This window comes from Bufo bufo, chromosome 4 (assembly GCF_905171765.1).
Source record: "Bufo bufo chromosome 4, aBufBuf1.1, whole genome shotgun sequence".
NCBI lineage: Eukaryota > Metazoa > Chordata > Amphibia > Anura > Bufonidae > Bufo > Bufo bufo.
The window spans coordinates 333,951,144-333,968,917 of NC_053392.1; the positions used below are offsets into that span (position 1 = coordinate 333,951,144).

The following is a 17,774-nucleotide window of genomic DNA, read 5'->3' on the forward strand; positions in this document are numbered from 1 at the left end:
TCAGAAAACCCCCTTATGCTCCCAAAAAGTTTTAGTTCTTGCATTCTGGAAGTGTAAGTCATGTATGAGACTAGAGAACAAAGCTTCAGAAGTTACTTTGCATATCATGCACAAGGCTTTGCTTGTGAAAGCAAAGCAAATGCCCCCTTGCCAGAAGTTCCCTTGCTGGATCATAAAGTTAATTACCATGCAAAGAGCATTGCGGAGGTTTAGAAACAGCTCATCAATGCTACTACATGCTGTCCTCACAGCTTTCATTTGAGCAGCCGCTTTGTAGCTGTAGGGGCCTGCAGTCCACTTATCCATGCTGAATGCATCAGTTCCATATTGCCAGCCACTCTTCACTCAGACTTGACTCTTCTGTCTGCTGGCAGACGTATGTAAAACATTTTAGCATTACTTTCAGGAATAATTATGCTGGCTCGTAAGGCTTAATTCTCATTTGCATATTTTACACTCTCAGTTCTTTTCATTACCCTTTGGCTGCTCTTATGTTTGTAGAATAAAATAATGGTTATAATGCATTGAAAAAGTGTTTGCTTCCTTTCAGATGCCCCTATTATTGCATATTTGTCCCACTGAACGGTTACTCATGCTTAAATACAATTTAACATTAGACAGATGAAATCTGTAAATGACAAAATGAAAATAAAGCTTTTTGAAGGAGACTTAAATCTTTGAAGAAGCCATGATTCTGCAGCAGCGCTTCTCAGTGTGATCTACATCATCATGTTTCATCTGCTCTACTCGGGTATATGGTATCCATAGAAAGTATATGGTATCCATACTTCTCACTCTGGAAAAGAAAAGCAGAGGAGATGGCGCAGGGCGCTCTGAGAAGTTCTGCTGCAGGGTCGTAGTTTCCCCAGAGGTTTAGGCCCCTTTTCATGGTAATTTTAATTGTAGCAAAGAAAACAAAAATATTCCCACTAAAACATAAACATTATAAAAAAAAGACTAAAACTCCCACAAAAAATATACCAAAAACCAATACAAAAAGTAATAGTACCCCACTAAGATGTCCCTGGCTGTTCTAACCTAACAGCTGCCTTGATAAGGGTGATCCCACTGTCTTCTTAGCTAACCCTTCACACACCCTACTATTATTGGAGTTTTGATGCTGTCTAGTGTGGGGTCACCCTTCTAAGTGGGATGGTTCTAAACAGAAAAAATAAAGGAGAGAGGGGAAAGGCAATGACCGAAGTCAATTCCTACACTGAATAATTTACAACAGACAGGCAGGTACTCTTTTCCGCTTTAGGTAAGAAAAGTCAGGGACATCTTAGGGGGGTAGTATTGTTTTTTCTATGGGGTTTTGGTATATTTTTTGTGAGAGTTTTAGTTGTTTTTTTAAAATAAAGGTTCTGTTTTTCAGTGGAATATTTTTGTTTTCTTTTCTGTGAATTAATGTAAACTTTTCTCCCTTTGATTGTGAGTGAATGGCAGTCAACCCTAGAATTGATGCGTGAAAAACTAAATTAAAAGGGTGAGGATTCAGTGCAGGTGCTATGCATTAACGTCACACATTGCACTGGCACAGAAAACTTGTGAAAGGGGCCTTAGACAGAGAGAAGGACTGATCCTTTCCATGCAGAAGTTCAGTGCATTCGGTTCAGACCCTTTCATTTTTTTACATTTTGTTAAGTTGTGGCCATTTGCTTAAATAAAAAAAAATCTAGTTTTTCCCCATCAATCTGCATTCAATACCCTATAATGAGAAGTTGAAAACAGAGGGGGTCATTTACTATGCTGAAATATGCTTAAATTAGGTGTATTTCAAGCGCAGATAGCGTTTTTGCTTTGATATGCATTGCCAGGTCTAAAATTGTGGGTGTTGCACGGGCGGAGAAGGGGATGGTCCGGAAGGTCCGTCTCATTCACCATTTTGTACGCCTGTTTTAGGTGTAGAAAAAGGTCTAAATGCAAGACCGCTCAGAAGCTGTCTTACATTTAGAACTGGCGTTGGATGTGCCGAAGTTTTGGAGAGGCCTGTGCCTCTTCATAGCTTTGGCAGATCCACCACCAGCTTAGGGCTTTATTAAGACTGGCATCTAAAATGCCAAGAAAAAGTATGTGAACCCTTTGGAATGATATGGATTTCTGCACAAATTGGTCATAAAATGTGATCTGATCTTCATCTAAGTCACAACAATAGACAATCACAGTCTGCTTAAACTAATAACACACAAAGAATTAAATGTTACCATGTTTTTATTGAACACACCATGTAAACATTCACAGTGTAGGTGGAAAAAGTATCTGAATCCCTAGACAAATGACATCTCCAAGGGATAATTGGAGTGAGGTGTCAGCCAACTGGAGTCCAATCAATGATATGAGATTGGAGGTGTTTGTTACAGCTGCCCTTCCCTATAAAAAACACACACCAGTTCTGGGTTTGCTTTTCACAAGAAGCATTGCCTGATGTGAATGATGCCTCGCACAAAAGAGCTCTCAGAAGACCTATAATTAAGAATTGTTGACTTGCATAAAGCTGGAAAGGGTTATAAAAGTATCTCCAAAAGCCTTGCTGTTCATCAGTCCTCGGTAAGACAAATTGTCTATAAATGGAGAAAGTTCAGCACTGCTGCTACTCTCCCTAGGAGTGGACGTCCTGTAAAGATGACTGCAAGAGCACAGCGCAGACTGCTCGATGAGGTGAAGAAGAATCTTAGAGTGTCAGCTAAAGACTTACAAAAGTCTCTGGCATATGCTAACATCCCTGTTAGCACCTGGATGTTCCACAGCAGTACTGGAAAAATATTCTGTGAACAGATGAAACCAAAGTTGAGTTGTTTGGAAGAAGTACACAACACTATGTGTGGAGAAAAAGAGGCACAGCACACTAACATCAAAACCTCATCCCAACTGTGAAGTATGGTGGTGGGGGCATCATGGTTTGGGGCTGCTTTGCTGCGTCAGGGCCTGGACGGATTGCTATCATCGAAGCAAAAATGAATTCCCAAGTTTATCAAGACATTTTGCAGGAGAACTTAAGGCCATCTGTCCACCAGCTGAAGCTTAACAGAAGATGGGTGTTGCGAAAGCATAACGACCCAAAGCATAGAAGTAAATCAACAACAGAATGGCTTAAACAGAAGAAAATACACCTTCTGGAGTGGCCCAGTCAGAGTCCTGACCTCAACCTGATTGAGATGCTGTGGCATGACCTCAAGAAAGCGATTCATGCCAGACATCTCAAGAATATTGCTGAACTGAAACAGTTCTGTAAAGAGGAATGGTCAAGAATTACTCCTGACCGTTGTGCACGTCTGATCTGCAACTACAGGAAACATTTGGTTGAAGTTATTGCTGCCAAAGCAGGTTCAATCAGTTATTAAATCCAAGGATTCACATACTTTTTCCACCTGCACTGTGAATGTTTATATGGTGTGTTCAATAAAAACATGGTAACATTTAATTCTTTGTGTGTTATTAGTTTAAGCAGACTGTGATTGTCTATTGTTGTGACTTAGATGAAGATCAGATCACATTTTATGACCAATTTGTGCAGAAATCCATATAATTCCAAAGGGTTCACATACTTTTTCTTGCAACTGTAAGTGAGGAAAGAGAAAACAAGGCATGGGTGGGGGGGGGGGGGCAAATGAAGAGAAAAGTGGATGACCTCCTTAGGTTGTGCACTTCTAATCTTTGCTGTTAGGGGTTGAAGGACCTGTGATGATGTCATCACAGGTCCCGGCAGATACACCTTTCAAACCTGGTATCACGGACGTTCCCGAGACAGGTGGTAGGAGATTGGTGAGACTGGCAACACGTGGTTTGATCTGACAAGTTTTCCTGGTGGATCAATAGGCGTCTGTGTTGTTTCTGGTAATGGCCACACCCCTTGCCTCAGGTGTTGCTAATGTGGTCATTTAATGTCACGGTCATATTGTTGTTTGACCGTGACACGGTTGCCGTGCAGACTTGTTTCTGGTGGCAACGTGTAGTTTTTGGTTTGCATGTGCAATTCCACTTTAAGGTGTGCCTCTCTGCTTTTTGGTGTGCTAGGGGTTAATCTTCTAGCTAGTGGGGATTATGGTGTGTCCTGGGTGTGGCCGCAAGCTTGTTATATACCTGTGGCTTGCAGGGTGGGGGCAGTTGTACTACAGCCTTATCTGTTGATCGAACTCTGCTCCTTGCCTGGGTGATTCTGCCCAGTCCTTGAGGGCCACCTTATTGGACATAAATTGTCTTTCTTTATGTAGGCTCCTGATTCCCTACCTCACTTGTTATTTGTTAGGTGTGGGTTTATGTTCAGGGTGTGTTGTACGACTTCATGGTTGTTACATGTCTGGGCTGTTGTTGGTGTTTGTCCCTACATGTATGTTTGACGTTTGCCCTGTATGTTGATGCCTGTTTGCAGCGCTGCTTGGGGCTGCCATGCACTGTGTGAGCATGGGGGGCTCTGGCAGAGTTGGTATGCTGGATTCCTGTGTGGGTTGTTTGTACTGTGACCTGCTGTGTGTTCGGGCTCCTGTACGGATGCACGGGTTCCAGTTGTGGAGGCTTCGGCAGGTGAGTGAGTTGTCATGTTGTTCTTACCTGCCAATCCTCTTGCTGTATACGGTCTCTCCCTTTCCCTGCTTCTAGGCCTTTAGAGACTCCTGTTCCTCCGTGTTGTGGATGAACAGGTCGTCTCTCCCCTGCTCCCAAGTGAGGTATTTCCAGGGCGACTCAGGATATTAGGTATCCAGGGTATGAGCCGTCCCACCATCAGGGTCCGCTCATACGGTTAGGAGTTAGGGAGAGGATTAGGGACGCAATAGGAGGTGACCTGCTCCTTGATCCCGGCGTCCTGCCCTAGTTGCTACCATTATCCTTCTTACATTGTACGGTGTTTTTTTTTTTCCACTCCCCACCGTGACATTTAACCTTCCTTATCTATTGTTGCTTCTTCCACAATGCTATGCGGTTTATAGCTCCAGTTTCAGTTGTAGATAGTTGGTGTGTGGGTCTCGGCGAAGTTCCTGGTGCTTCCATAGCCCCTTTGAAGTTAAGACTTTCCTTTCCCTTTTTTGTATTTAGTTTGGGTTCTGTGTGTTGCATTTCCCTATTGTTTGTATTAGGCCTGAAAGAGACTCCTATTCATCCTTCCTTTTGGAGGAACAGGTAGTCGCGTCCCTGCCATTAGTATCAGGGTCCTATAGGGCTAGATAGGACTCTAGGTATTCCTGCGTATGAACACACCTACCTCTGGGTTCTGTTTATACTGGTATTCAGTCAGGATTTTGGTTAGGGTTTTACTAGGAGATGTCCAAGTTCCATCCCTAGTTCTCAGGCCTGATTCCCTGTTCCCCCCCTTCCCTCTATGCTTGGTGTGGTGTTTCCCTCTCACAGCAAAGCGTGACACCTGGGAACTACTGTACACCATTCTTGGTGCAGTTTCTTTGCTAAATTGTGCAGGACCTGTGATGCTGAAGATGATGTCATCACAGGTCCTGGCAGATGCAATGTTCTAACTTGGGAACAACACTATTTTCTGTGCAGTTCCCTTGCTAGATGTACAGGACCTGTGATGACATCATCAAAGGTCTGTTAGCTTTCTCCACTGACGATAGAAATTTTAGACTGTAAATGGCTGGGAGCCAGTATTGAAGGTAATTAGGGGGCGGGGCCTATCCTCCACTGCGGGCCCCCTTCCCCACGGGCCCCATTGCAGCTGCAGTTTTTGGATTGTGTTGACAAATTACTTATTTGCACGATACAGCTTTAAAGAGGACCTTTCACCTGGATATCCTTAATCTAATTATTATCCTACCTTATAGTGCGGCCCCACTGATGTCTTTTTTTCTAAAGAGCCCCTCGTTCGTCTGCTGTGGTCCCCGTATCTTTTGCCGCCTCATATGCAAATGAGGTGACTCGGTTATACTAGGCGTGGACTTGTATTTCTCCTGGGCACAGTTATCTTCTCCCTGGCTGCGAGCGCATCCAATCAGAGCGCCCCGCTCTTAGCCAGGGAGAAGGAGCTCAAGTTCTCGCGGGGGAAGGAGCTGCAACGAGAACATGACTCCACAATTTTTAGATACAGTTTTTTTTTGCAGATTGGTGAACCTCTGCCCATCTTTGCTTCTGAGAGACAATGCCTCTCTAATACGCTCTTTTTATGCCCAGTCATGTGACTTAGTTTCAAATTGCTCCTGTTTTTTATTAGTGCCACTTACTTTCCAGCTTTTTGTAGCCCTTGTCCCATTTTTTTCTTGTGATGTTTTGCTGCCACCAAGTTCTAAATTAGATAATTTTTTCATGAAATGGTAAAATGTCTTATTTTTTACATCTGATATGTGTTCTATTATCTACTGTGAATAAAATATGGGTCTATGTAATTTGAAAATCATTGCATTCTGATTTAATTTATATTTATTAACATGTTACATAATGTCCTGACATTTTTGGAATTAGGGTTTTATTTCTAATATATCAGAAATGAACTGTGACAATCAACACCTCCTGTGACAATCTCCCCCTTCATAACAATTTTCTACATAATCACAAGTGAATAATACAAACCTTTCTAACTTGCCCTTAAGTGCTAGATACTAGTAGATTGGATTTTCATGTGAAGCAATTATGAATTCGAGAAATATGTTCCATGTAAAAGGGTGGATCATTCCTTTGAAAATAAGAGTGTTGTAAAATTATTCTCACAGGAAAAGAAGAGGAATTGGTTATGTTTCAGTTCATTAAAGAGGTTGTCTGGGCTTTTACTATTGATGAGCTATCCTTAGGATAGGTCATCAATATCAGATCGGCGGGGGTCCGACACTCGACACGCCCGCTGATCAGATGTGCACACATGCCGTCTCCCTTCTCTCTTCCTGTCCGCTGACCCCTGCCGATCTGATATTGATGACCTATCCTGAGGATAGGTCATCAATAGTAAAAGCCCGGAGAACCCTTTTAAAGAAGACATTATCTACAATTTTATAGACTGCAGGTGTTGTAGCCTGTAGGTGTCCTTGGTTTCTGATGCATTTGTTGATGAAGGTTGTTCCAATATTTTGGCAGTTATTACATGTTCTATTGAAATAGCAACAATGTATGACACTTCGTTTTACTGTCATTTATGATTGAATTCATGTAATCCTCTCTTACAAGGGGTAGAATTATTCTAGTTAACATGGTCAGCATGCAGTGTTGCTCAAGAATGGAAGGGTTGTACTGGATGTTTCTGGTCAGTCTTGTCTTGGTCACTTATGGAAATACTACATAATACTGCACAATAATGTGGAGTTTCACAAGACCAGAACAAAGCAACTGAGCAGAGAGAACAGATTGAGACTGCTCTGATTTATAACCAAAGTGAGCATACTGTATATTGCATAGTTGAAAATGACCATCAAGTCCAACCGTTTAATACTTAAACTCAAGTTGATCCGGAGGAAGGCAAAAACCAATTGATGGCAGAGAACCAATTTGCCATAAAGTGAAAGTGTAGTATTGGCATGTGAAAATTGTGCTGCCATTCTGGTTCTCTACCCTTATGAAAAAATATTTGTCTTTATATGACTATAGAATTTATATTTTGGATATATAGAACTGATTATTATTGATATAATAATCAAGAGCACTTGATAATCCAGCACCCATCAGATTCTGCTAAAGCCAGATTACAAGAGTTTTTCGAGAATTTTACTCCAGATTACATATTTTACTTTTTTATGTTACACATTGTCCCATGTTGACTAATCCTGTCTAATGTGGAGATAGTCTGAAAATGCTGAATGATAAATCTAGTGTATCGTTAGACTGTATAGCCTAGTTTATACCGCCTATTTGTTGGCTTGGCTTATGCCAAATCTATGTCTACATACCCTTAAAATATGTTCCAAAATTCTGTCTCAGAGCCAAAATGTATCCCAATACGCATTGCTTCCAGGAGGGAATAGGAGTCCATATTAAGCCCCCAAAACAGCTCCCATATAAACTCAAGGTAAACAGGTTGGCACACGTTGCAGCATACTTTGTAGCTTCCTTGGTAGCTAGCAACTTGATTTTAGTTGGGCACAATGAAGTACAGGTGAAGGTCAGCAAAGCTTACTAACACTTACATTATACATGTGGGGTAACTCAGGGGTTTGCTGCTATAGAAGATAAACTATATTGTTTTACATTTTATATCCTAAAGGCTGTATATGGGGGGGGGAGAGTTAATTTGTAGGACTTAAAGACAGTTGCTTGGTGTGGGTTGGTCCCACCCCTTTAGCTAGGAGCTTCTGTGTAGTGTGTAGCAGGTATCTGTGAGGAGAAGCAGAAGACAGGGATACTCCTGCACTGTCAGCCAAAAGCAGCAAGAAAAGCCATTGTAAAAAGTGGTAGCCTCTAAGCAAAAGAAATGTTGGGGAATACTGTGGAATCTGGTCGGACAGACTGCATATACAGTACAGACCAAAAGTTTGGACACACCTTCTCATTCAAAGAGTTTTCTTTATTTTCATGACTATGAAGGCATCAAAACTATGAATTAACACATGTGGAATTATATACATAACAAACAAGTGTGAAACAACTGAAAATATGTCATATTCTAGGTTCTTCAAAGTAGCCACCTTTTGCTTTGAGTACTGCTTTGCACACTCTTGGCATTCTCTTGATGAGCTTCAAGAGGTAGTCCCCTGAAATGGTCTTCCAACAGTCTTGAAGGAGTTCCCAGAGATGCTTAGCGCTTGTTGGCCCTTTTGCCTTCACTCTGCAGTCCAGCTCACCCCAAACCATCTCGATTGGGTTCAGGTCCGGTGACTGTGGAGGCCAGGTCATCTGGCATAGCAACCCATCACTCTCCTTTATGGTCAAATAGCCCTTACTTTCAAAGTTTTCCCAATTTTTCGGCTGACTGACTGACCTTCATTTCTTAAAGTAATGATGGCCACTCGTTTTTCTTTACTTAGCTGCTTTTTTCTTGCCATAATACAAATTCAAACAGTCTATTCAGTAGGACTATCAGCTGTGTATCAATTTGACTTCTCCTCAACGCAACTGATGGTCCCAACCCCATTTATAAGGCAGGAAATCCCACTTATTAAACCTGACAGGGCACACCTGTGAAGTGAAAACCATTTCAGGGGACTACCTCTTGAAGCTCATCAAGAGAATGCCAACAGTGTGCAAAGCAGTAATCAAAGCAAAAGGTGGCTACTTTGAAGAACCTAGAATATGACATATTTTCAGTTGTTTCACACTTGTTTGTTATGTATATAATTCCACATGTGTTAATTCATAGTTTTGATGCCTTCAGTGTGAATCTACAATTTTCATAGTCATGAAAATAAAGAAAACTCTTTGAATGAGAAGGTGTGTCCAAACTTTTGGTCTGTACTGTATGTAGCACCAGTTGCCAACACTTTTACAGTTTCTTCCAATGTTCTGACCTACAAAAGAATTCAGCTCTTCACAGGGCTAAACCATTTACATGTACTGCTGTCCAACAAGGCTCCCTGAACTCCCCGAAGGCAGGTAGAAAATCCCCTTTTATAAACTAGCCACTAGCCCATATGAGTAGTTTGGCAGCCGAATTTCTATGCCCCTCACAATGCAAGGGGCAACACTGTGTGCTTTCTCACCAATTATGGTGTTTGGAGCCGTTACACTACCCCAACAGCCATATTGGAAAGGGCAAGACCAATTTCAAGTGTTTACCAATGTAGAACTACAATGCTTACTACTGTACACAATGGAACATTTTCATTTTTAAAGGAACAGTGCAGACAAAATTATCCAAAGCAACAACTAGTCTGCACTCTGGCCAATAAGGGGAAAAAAAGCATCAGCACTGTTCACACTGTCATGACATTGGCATATTATGGTATAAAAAAGTAATAAAACTGGAACATTTCCAATAACACTCAGGGGTCCCCTCCACAACTTACAGGTCTCACAAGATGTAACTTGTAGGTTTTGTTGATTTTTTAAATGTGATCTATAGTTAAGTTAAATACATTTAATTTGTGCCACATGTACAGTACATAAAAAGTTAAAAGCCCAACATACATACTACATCTTCAGGTGTCACTTACTGGAAGATTGCTTGACAATAACTTCGAAAAAATGATGTGAAAACCAAACAAAAAGAAAAAAATAAATTAATAAAAGCTTCAGTGTAGACAATAGCCCTAGACTAAAAGATGCAGTGACGCTTTATTTAGACGAGTGTTGAGTGGTTTTCTTCCACTAGATCAGCCATACGTATAAAAAAAAAGTTATTTTACAGCCTCAACAAATTCAGCACTACTGCATCTGTCTTAAAGAGGACCTGTAGCATCTCCTGACATGTTAGCTTTAGCAACTACTTACATCCCCTTGTGATAAGAATTCTGGAGCATTTATTATTATTACTTTGTGTCAATCCAATCCTTTATTATTCCTGCTAAAAGTTATGAATGAATGACTAGCTGTTAGCACTGAAGGTCAAGATGTTACCAGTGGTGGGTGTGTCCCTATGCAGTCTGACATTATCCAATCAGTAATGCCCGTGTCAGATTTCACAGGGACACACCCCAACTGGTAACACCCACCTGGACCTGTATTGCAAACTGCTAATAATTCATTCATTACTTATAGCAGGAATAATGAAATAAAATACACAACATAGAGTTATATGAATAGATTATCTGGAATTATTACATGAGGAATGCAAGTAGTTACTAAAGCAGACATGTCAGGAGAGGTAACGGGTCCGTTTTAACAGCTATAAATTATAAGAGAAATAATAAGAAAATGTTAAGTGTAATGGGTTTGGAGCCATCACATGAATGACTTCCAACTGAAAGAGTGCCCAAGAAGACCATCTATATAGGAAAAGCAATTGTTTGTAGTGGGGAGTAGTTAGTAATGTGTAAAAAGTGAATTTAGAAAGACTCATGTAAGTGCTGTAGCAACACATAGTAATGTTATACTATATATATATTAATTGTTTTCATTTTATTTCAGAAAATTCATTGCCAAAGCCTAAAGTATCAGAGGAAAGTGTTATCTCACCATTCAATGCAAATCTAAATTATTCAGGGCTTGTCACAGGAAATGGGCTCACAGAATTTCCAGCAGGGTCAAGGGATCATGGAAATCATGGAAATATGCCAATTGTGGTACCTTTAATCCCCCCTCCTTTCATGAAACCACCAGCAGGTATGCAGAGACTTTATATGTGTACTATTTGTGTTCATAAAGTATGATGGCTGATGTTGCTGTAATGACAATAAATACTATAAATGCAGTATATAAGTTATTTACCAGTAAGTCAGACACAACAGAAAATATAAAAACATAATAAAATTCATTTTAACCATTACCAATGATTACCATCCACTGGATAGGTGATAAGTATCTGATGGTTAGGGGCCCCATCTTTGGGACCCTCACAGATCACTAGAACAGAATTGAGCATTGTATTTAGCTGTTTCCATCAGTCCCATAGACTATGGGGCTATTGGCTCATCTTCAAACCTAACACTTTTGTTCAGAAACGCTGTCCCAGTTTTCTTTTTTCTTCTTTTTACAAAAAGTTCCAGTCATAAATCTGGAGTGAAACTAATTAACATAGCTAACCTCACCCGCTTCTCCCCCATTCTTCAAAACTGGAGGGTGCTGTGTAAAAGTCACAAAAATGTTGCACAAACAACCTCAAAAAGTTACAAAAGCCCTATTATGTGACTTTTTGAAGACAAAATTCTGGAGTGCATGGATGATAAATAACCCCCCTTGAATAGTGCGCATTTTTAACTGTCACTCCATTCAAACTCCTCTTCACTGTGGTCTTGCAGCGAGTAGGAATTGGGGACTATGGCTCACCATTCTTTTGATTCTGGGGATCCCAGCCATTGGGTCCCTAACAATCAGACATTCATCTCCTATCCTGTAGACGGGTAATAAATGTCAATTTTTGGAAAGCTACTTAAAATAAAGATGCAAGTGGGTAAAATAGCTATGACATATTTTTTATACCTAAATGTCAGCAAAGGAATTAGTGTAGAGATAGGCAAATATTATTAAAGCCGAATGTGAAAAACGAATGAAATATTATATATATAAAAGTAAAGGGGGATGGTAACTGAAGATTAGGAAAAGGCAGAGTTACTAAATGTTTTTATTTGAGCTCTATATATACAAAAAAAAAGAGAAAGGAGCTGATATTTGTGGTGCCAGGGCTGTTAACATATCCAGTAATATACTCAATTGGTTAACTGTAGATATGGTCTAAGCTAAGTTAAATAAGGTAAATGTGAACAAAGCTCCGGGTCCAGATGGGTTACAACCAAGAGTTATTTAAGAGCTCAGTCCAGTCATTGCTGTGCCCCTGTTCATAATTTTTAGAGATTTTCTAGGTACTGGTACAGTGCCAAGAGATTGGCGCAAGGCAAATGTGGTGCCCATATTCAAAAATGGCTCTAGGTGCTCCACTGGTAACTATAGACCAGTAAGCTTAACTTCTGTTGGGGGAAAATGTTCGAAGGACTCATAAGGGACTAAATACAGGAATGTGTGACTCTTAATAATATCCCAAGTGATAACCAGGATGGGTTTACCAAGGACAAAAGTTGTCAAACTAACCTGATTTGTTTTTAGGAGGAGGTGAGTAGAAGCCTGGACAGCGGGGTGGCTGTGGATATAGTGTTCTTGGATTTTGCTAAGTCATACTGTCCCTTATAGGGGTGTAATAGGTAAAATAAAGTCTATAGGCTTTTAAAATATAGGGGGTCATTTATTAAATAGAATTATGCCTATATTTGGTGTATTTCTGCCGGAGATTGCGGCACAAAGGTCTTGTGCACCACAATCTGTGCCTTTTCCCCGCCGACGCAAGGTCTAAAAAAGTGGGAGTTTTGTGGGATGGGACAGGTTGGCAGGCCCATCTCATTTACCATTTGTATGCCTGTTTTAGGTGGAGAAAATGGTCTAAATGTAAGACAGCTAGGAAGCTGTCTTACATTTAGAAGCGGCGGTGGATCCGCCGAAGGAAGTCCTGAAGAGGCTGAGGCCTGTACATAATTTTGACGGATCCACCACCATTGCAGGGCCTTATTAAGACCATTATCTAAAATGCTGGTGTTAATAAATGTGCCCCATAGTTTGTAATTGGATATAAAACTGGCTGAAGGACCATGTCCAGAGAGTTGTGGTCAATCATTCCTATTCTGAATGATCTATAAGTGGTGTACCCCAAGGTTCAGTGCTGGGTCCCCTATTTTTATTTATTTATTCATTTAATGTTATTGAGGATGGAATTAATAGCACAGTTTCTATTTTTGCAGATGACACCAAGCTACTGTATGTAGTACTATGCAGTCTATGAAAGATGTCCAAAAACTACACTCTGAGTGTTTGGGCATCAACTTGGCAAATGAGGTTCAATGTGGATAAATGTAAAGTTATGCATCTAGGTAGTAATAATCTACATTCATCATATGTCCTAGGGGAGGTAACACTCGGGGAGTCACTTGTCAGAGAAGGATTTGGGTATTAGATCGTAGATTAAGTAACAGCATACAGGGTCAATCAGCTGCTTCTAAGGCCACCAGGATATTGTCATGCATTAAACGAGGCATGGACTTGCGAGGCAGGGATGTAATTTTGTGAAGAAGAGAGGTGGGTTATTGGTGGCTCACCTGATCAATACAATGGGTAGGTGCTCTGGTTCTGAACTGACTCACCCGGTCAGAAAGGCGATTTGTAGCAATAAAGTATATAGTGAAGGACCGGCACTCTACATCTATCAGTAAGCTAAGTAAGCAATGTACACAGATGATGTTCAAAATATGTATTTATTTTAATTTTATAAAAATACGTTTGAGATTGGAGCGTAAAAAATAGAAGTTCTAAAAGTCTAAAAATATATATGGATGTTCTGAAGGATGGGGTTCCAAAAATTTTTTAAATAAAAATGTAAGGTAAAAAACGTAGGATAAAAAAATGTTGGTTTGCAATATGCAGCAGTGGGGGTGCACAGTAAGGTGTGCAAGGAAGAGTATAACAATGCGGTGATTGTCTGGTGGTGACAATGCAGTGATTGTCTGGCGGTGACTTTCACCTTCAGCGGGTCCAGTATATGGCTGTGTTCATTTGTATACAGTTCAACACTGGTATTATTCACATAAAAGTTGTGGAAGTGAATATATATAATTATACCGTCCCACACATTGGAAAAAAGCTGCACCCTGACTGTGTACCTTCCTTGTGAAGTATAGATGTCCCAGCTGTTGGAGCGATCTCGATGCGCTCTGCTGTGTCTATTTCCCGGTCTTCTCGGCGTGCCGCGTGGGTATGACGTCACTTCTCTGGCGTCTCGCTTGACTTTGCCGGATTAGTTGTGAAGATTTTCGCTGGTGGTCTTTCTCGATCCGGAGGATTTGTCGGTTGACAGGAAGCGCTTCCAGGATAAAGTTCTTTAGCAGGTATTAGAGGGAGGTCACCAGACGCGTTTCGAAGGACTTAGCTGCCTTCTTCATCAGTGGTAGCCTTCTGACTGGCGTGTATTGTCTTTTATGCTGCTGGAGGATCTTACAAAGACCTGGACTGGATCTTGTTTGGTATGGTCCAAACTTTTTTGTATGCTGGTGCCATCGAAAATCTGGATAAGTACTAGTTGGATAGTTTCTTTTGTTTACTTTTTTGTATACATATATATTTGCTTGTTATGCTGCTAATGACAGTGTGGTGTCCTTGCTAGTTGTTGCTTTGGTTCTCTATTAGTTAATATTTTCTGGTTTAGGCCTCTTTCACACTACCGTTTTTTTTTCCCTTTTGCGGTCCGTTTTTTGCGGTCCGTATACGGTCCGTATACGGAACCATTCATTTCAATGGTTCCGCAAAAAAAACGGAATGTGTTCCGTATGCATTCCATTTCCGTTTTTCCGTTCCGTTGAAAGATAGAACATGTCCTATATTTGGCCGCAAATCACGATCCGTGGCTCCATTAAAGTCAATGGGTCCGCAAAAAAAACGGAACACATACGGAAATGCATCCGTATGTCTTCCGTTTCCGTTCCGTTTCCGTTCCGTTTTTTCTGAACCATCTATTGAAAATGTTATGGCCAGCCCAATTTTTTCAATGTAATTACTGTATACTGTATATGCCATACGGAAAAACGGAACGGAACGACGGAACGGAAACGGAAACACAACGGAACCAAAAAAACGGAACAACGGATCTGTTAAAAACGGAACGCAAAACACTGAAATGGACATACTGTAGTGTGAAAGAGGCCTTAGTCTTAGTTCTATGGGTATTTCAATATTTATGTTTGCTGCGGTACCGTTGCGTTTTCTGCCTGTTTGTGGACCCTGGTTTAAGTTCTATGCTCTGTATTTTCGGTGGTTTGTTCTTTATCAGTTTGTGGTCTCTAATTTGTACTGAGTTCTGTGCTTTTGATTTTTCGTTTTTTTCTGCGGTATTGGGATTTTTTCTGCAGTGTTTTTTTGTGATATTTTGTCCGTGCGGTATGTTGTCCGTGCGTCTTTAGTGTGGGGAGCCTTCGTGTGGTTTTAGTTTTTTCTTCATTGGTGCGTTTTTGGATTGCGGTAGTTGTAGCTTTTTTTCGGGTTGTATGTGAGCAGGGGGTGTATCTGTGGTGTCTTTAGTGGCAAGTGGTGTGGGTGGTTAGGGTGGTGCATTCCGTGTTTAGTGAGGGAATAGATTCTTAGTGTTGTGTGTGTTGTCTTGTTGGGTTTTTGCTCATTTTTTAATTTGGTCCAGGATTTGGATGCGTTTTTTTGGGATCCATTGGTGTTGTGCTGTTGGTGGTGTGTATTTTGGGTTACTGGTGTCTGAGAATCCATGTAGGGATTCTTGTGTTATTGTTTGTATATTTTCTTGCGTGACCGATGCATTTCTTTATGGTGCGTTTTTCCATGGTGCGTTTTTGGTGCGTTTTTTCAGTGATGCTTTTTCGTTTTTTATCCTGATATATTTTGTGCAGATTTCGGTGGTAGGTGTGTGCAGTATCTAGGGAGCTCTCTAATATGATCCAGGTTCTGTGGTTTTATGGGGATAGTGTGTTGGGATAGTGTATTGGGAACCTGGTGTGGTTTTTATTTTTATTTTATTTATGTTGATATTTATATTTGTGTGTTTATATATATTTTTGCAGTGCTGCTGTGTTCTTATGGGGAGTGTGTGTGGGGTGGTGGTGTCTATTAGGGGTGCGGCGTGTTTCATCTGGTGGTGACACTAAAGTGGTGTGTTATGTGCTGGTTAGAGGAATTGGACTCTTTGTGTGTGTTGTGCTATGTGGTTGTGCTCTTTTTGCTCAATTTTTGGTTGTGATTTTGGTTGGTGTGGTGTATTCTGTCAGTGGTGTGTTTGTTTAGACTGCTGTTCGTGGTATCTGGGAGTCTATGTTAGGGTTTCTTGTGGCACCGCTGCGTATTTTGGATCCAATTGTGGGGTCCAGTCTTGGGTCTTGCGGTTTCCGTTTGGCTTTGGAGTGGTGAGTTTCTCAATCTTTAAGTGGTGTTCGGGTCGTCTTTTTCTTCTTGCTTTATGGGGTGGCGGCCACGTATCGAGTGTCGGTAGGGGTGCTGGTAAACAGCCGGACGCCTACCGCGAGTCGTGTGGGGGCGGCCACTCTGGGATAGTTTATAAGAACCCGAATAGTTCAAAGTCAGCGTTTAGGCCTCCTGGTATGATTGTGTTGAACTCAAAAATGAATTTTGATTCAATGCGGGACATCTTGGCTATATGGTTCCCTCCTCTCCAGTCTGTTTTTACCTTTTCCAGTGCTGCAAATGATTGGTTGTGGATTGTACTCTCTCGGTTTTTTTCTTAAATGAGGTAATTTTGCAGTTGGAGCATTGATTGCATCTGTAGAATCCTTTGAGTTTTTGCCATGTGCTCATTGTGAGATTTTGTTTTTTCTGTTGACTTTCGACAGACGGCGCAATTTTCAGGCCTAAGTTTGGGGCTCTTGTGTATATGATGTACGGTTTTGTGGAGATGGAAGGGCCTATCGTTTTGTCCTTTTGGATGTGATGCCAATGGGTGTTGATGATTTTTTCAATATTTTTGTGTTGTGAGCTGAAGGGTAGTATTAGTTTTGGGGTTTCATTTGTTTGTGTTTGTGTTTTTGGTTTGTTTACGGGATTGTCATTAAAGAAGGAGGTTCTGTTTAGCTTTCTTACCTTTGTGAGGGATGTCTCGATTTTAGTTGGGGGGTATTCTTTTTCAATAAATTGTGCTTTTAGTGTCTCAGCTTCTCTTTCAAATGTGTCATCTTTAGTGCAATTGCGTTTCAGGCGTCTGAATTGACTCTCAGGTATATTGTTGAGCCATCTTGGGAGGTGGCAGCTGGAGTAGAGAATAAAACTGTTTTTTGCTGTTGGTTTGTGGAAGGTGCAGCATGTAAGTTTATTGTTTTCTACTTTGATGTTTAGATCCAAGAATTCTATTTCGGTTTTGTTTATATTGGCTGTGAATTGTAGGTTTATTTGATTGTCGTTTATTTCTTCCAGGAATTTTTTCAAGTCAGTTTCACTCTTCTGCCAAATGAAGACCACGTCGTCGATGTAATGTTTCCATAGCACCAGATCCGTCCCTAGCCGATGCAGTATATGGCTATCCTCCCATTGTGACATAAAAAGGTTTGCATAGCTAGGGGCGAATCTGGTGCCCATGGCTGTGCCCCTGGTTGGTAGATAGTAGGCGGAGTCAAAGGAAAAGTAGTTGTGTCCTAGGATTAGTTTTACACCCTCGGCTATATAGCTTATTTGGTCTTTTTTGAATTCGTTACTTTTTTCTAATTGTATCGTCATTGCTTCAATCCCGTGTTTGTGGTCTATTATTG

General features: G+C 40.9%; 1 protein-coding gene across 2 annotated transcripts in view; it reads left to right on the plus strand.

Annotated features, from left to right (window-relative positions):
* Positions 1-17,774, plus strand: part of LOC120998241 (sine oculis binding protein homolog) — a 238,010-nt gene that overhangs the window by 70,777 nt on the left and 149,459 nt on the right. For both annotated transcript variants that reach the window (XM_040428833.1, XM_040428834.1), the window contains one exon: positions 10,930-11,124. In XM_040428833.1, the coding sequence (XP_040284767.1) occupies positions 10,930-11,124 (195 nt within the window). The remainder of the gene's footprint in view (positions 1-10,929; positions 11,125-17,774) is intronic.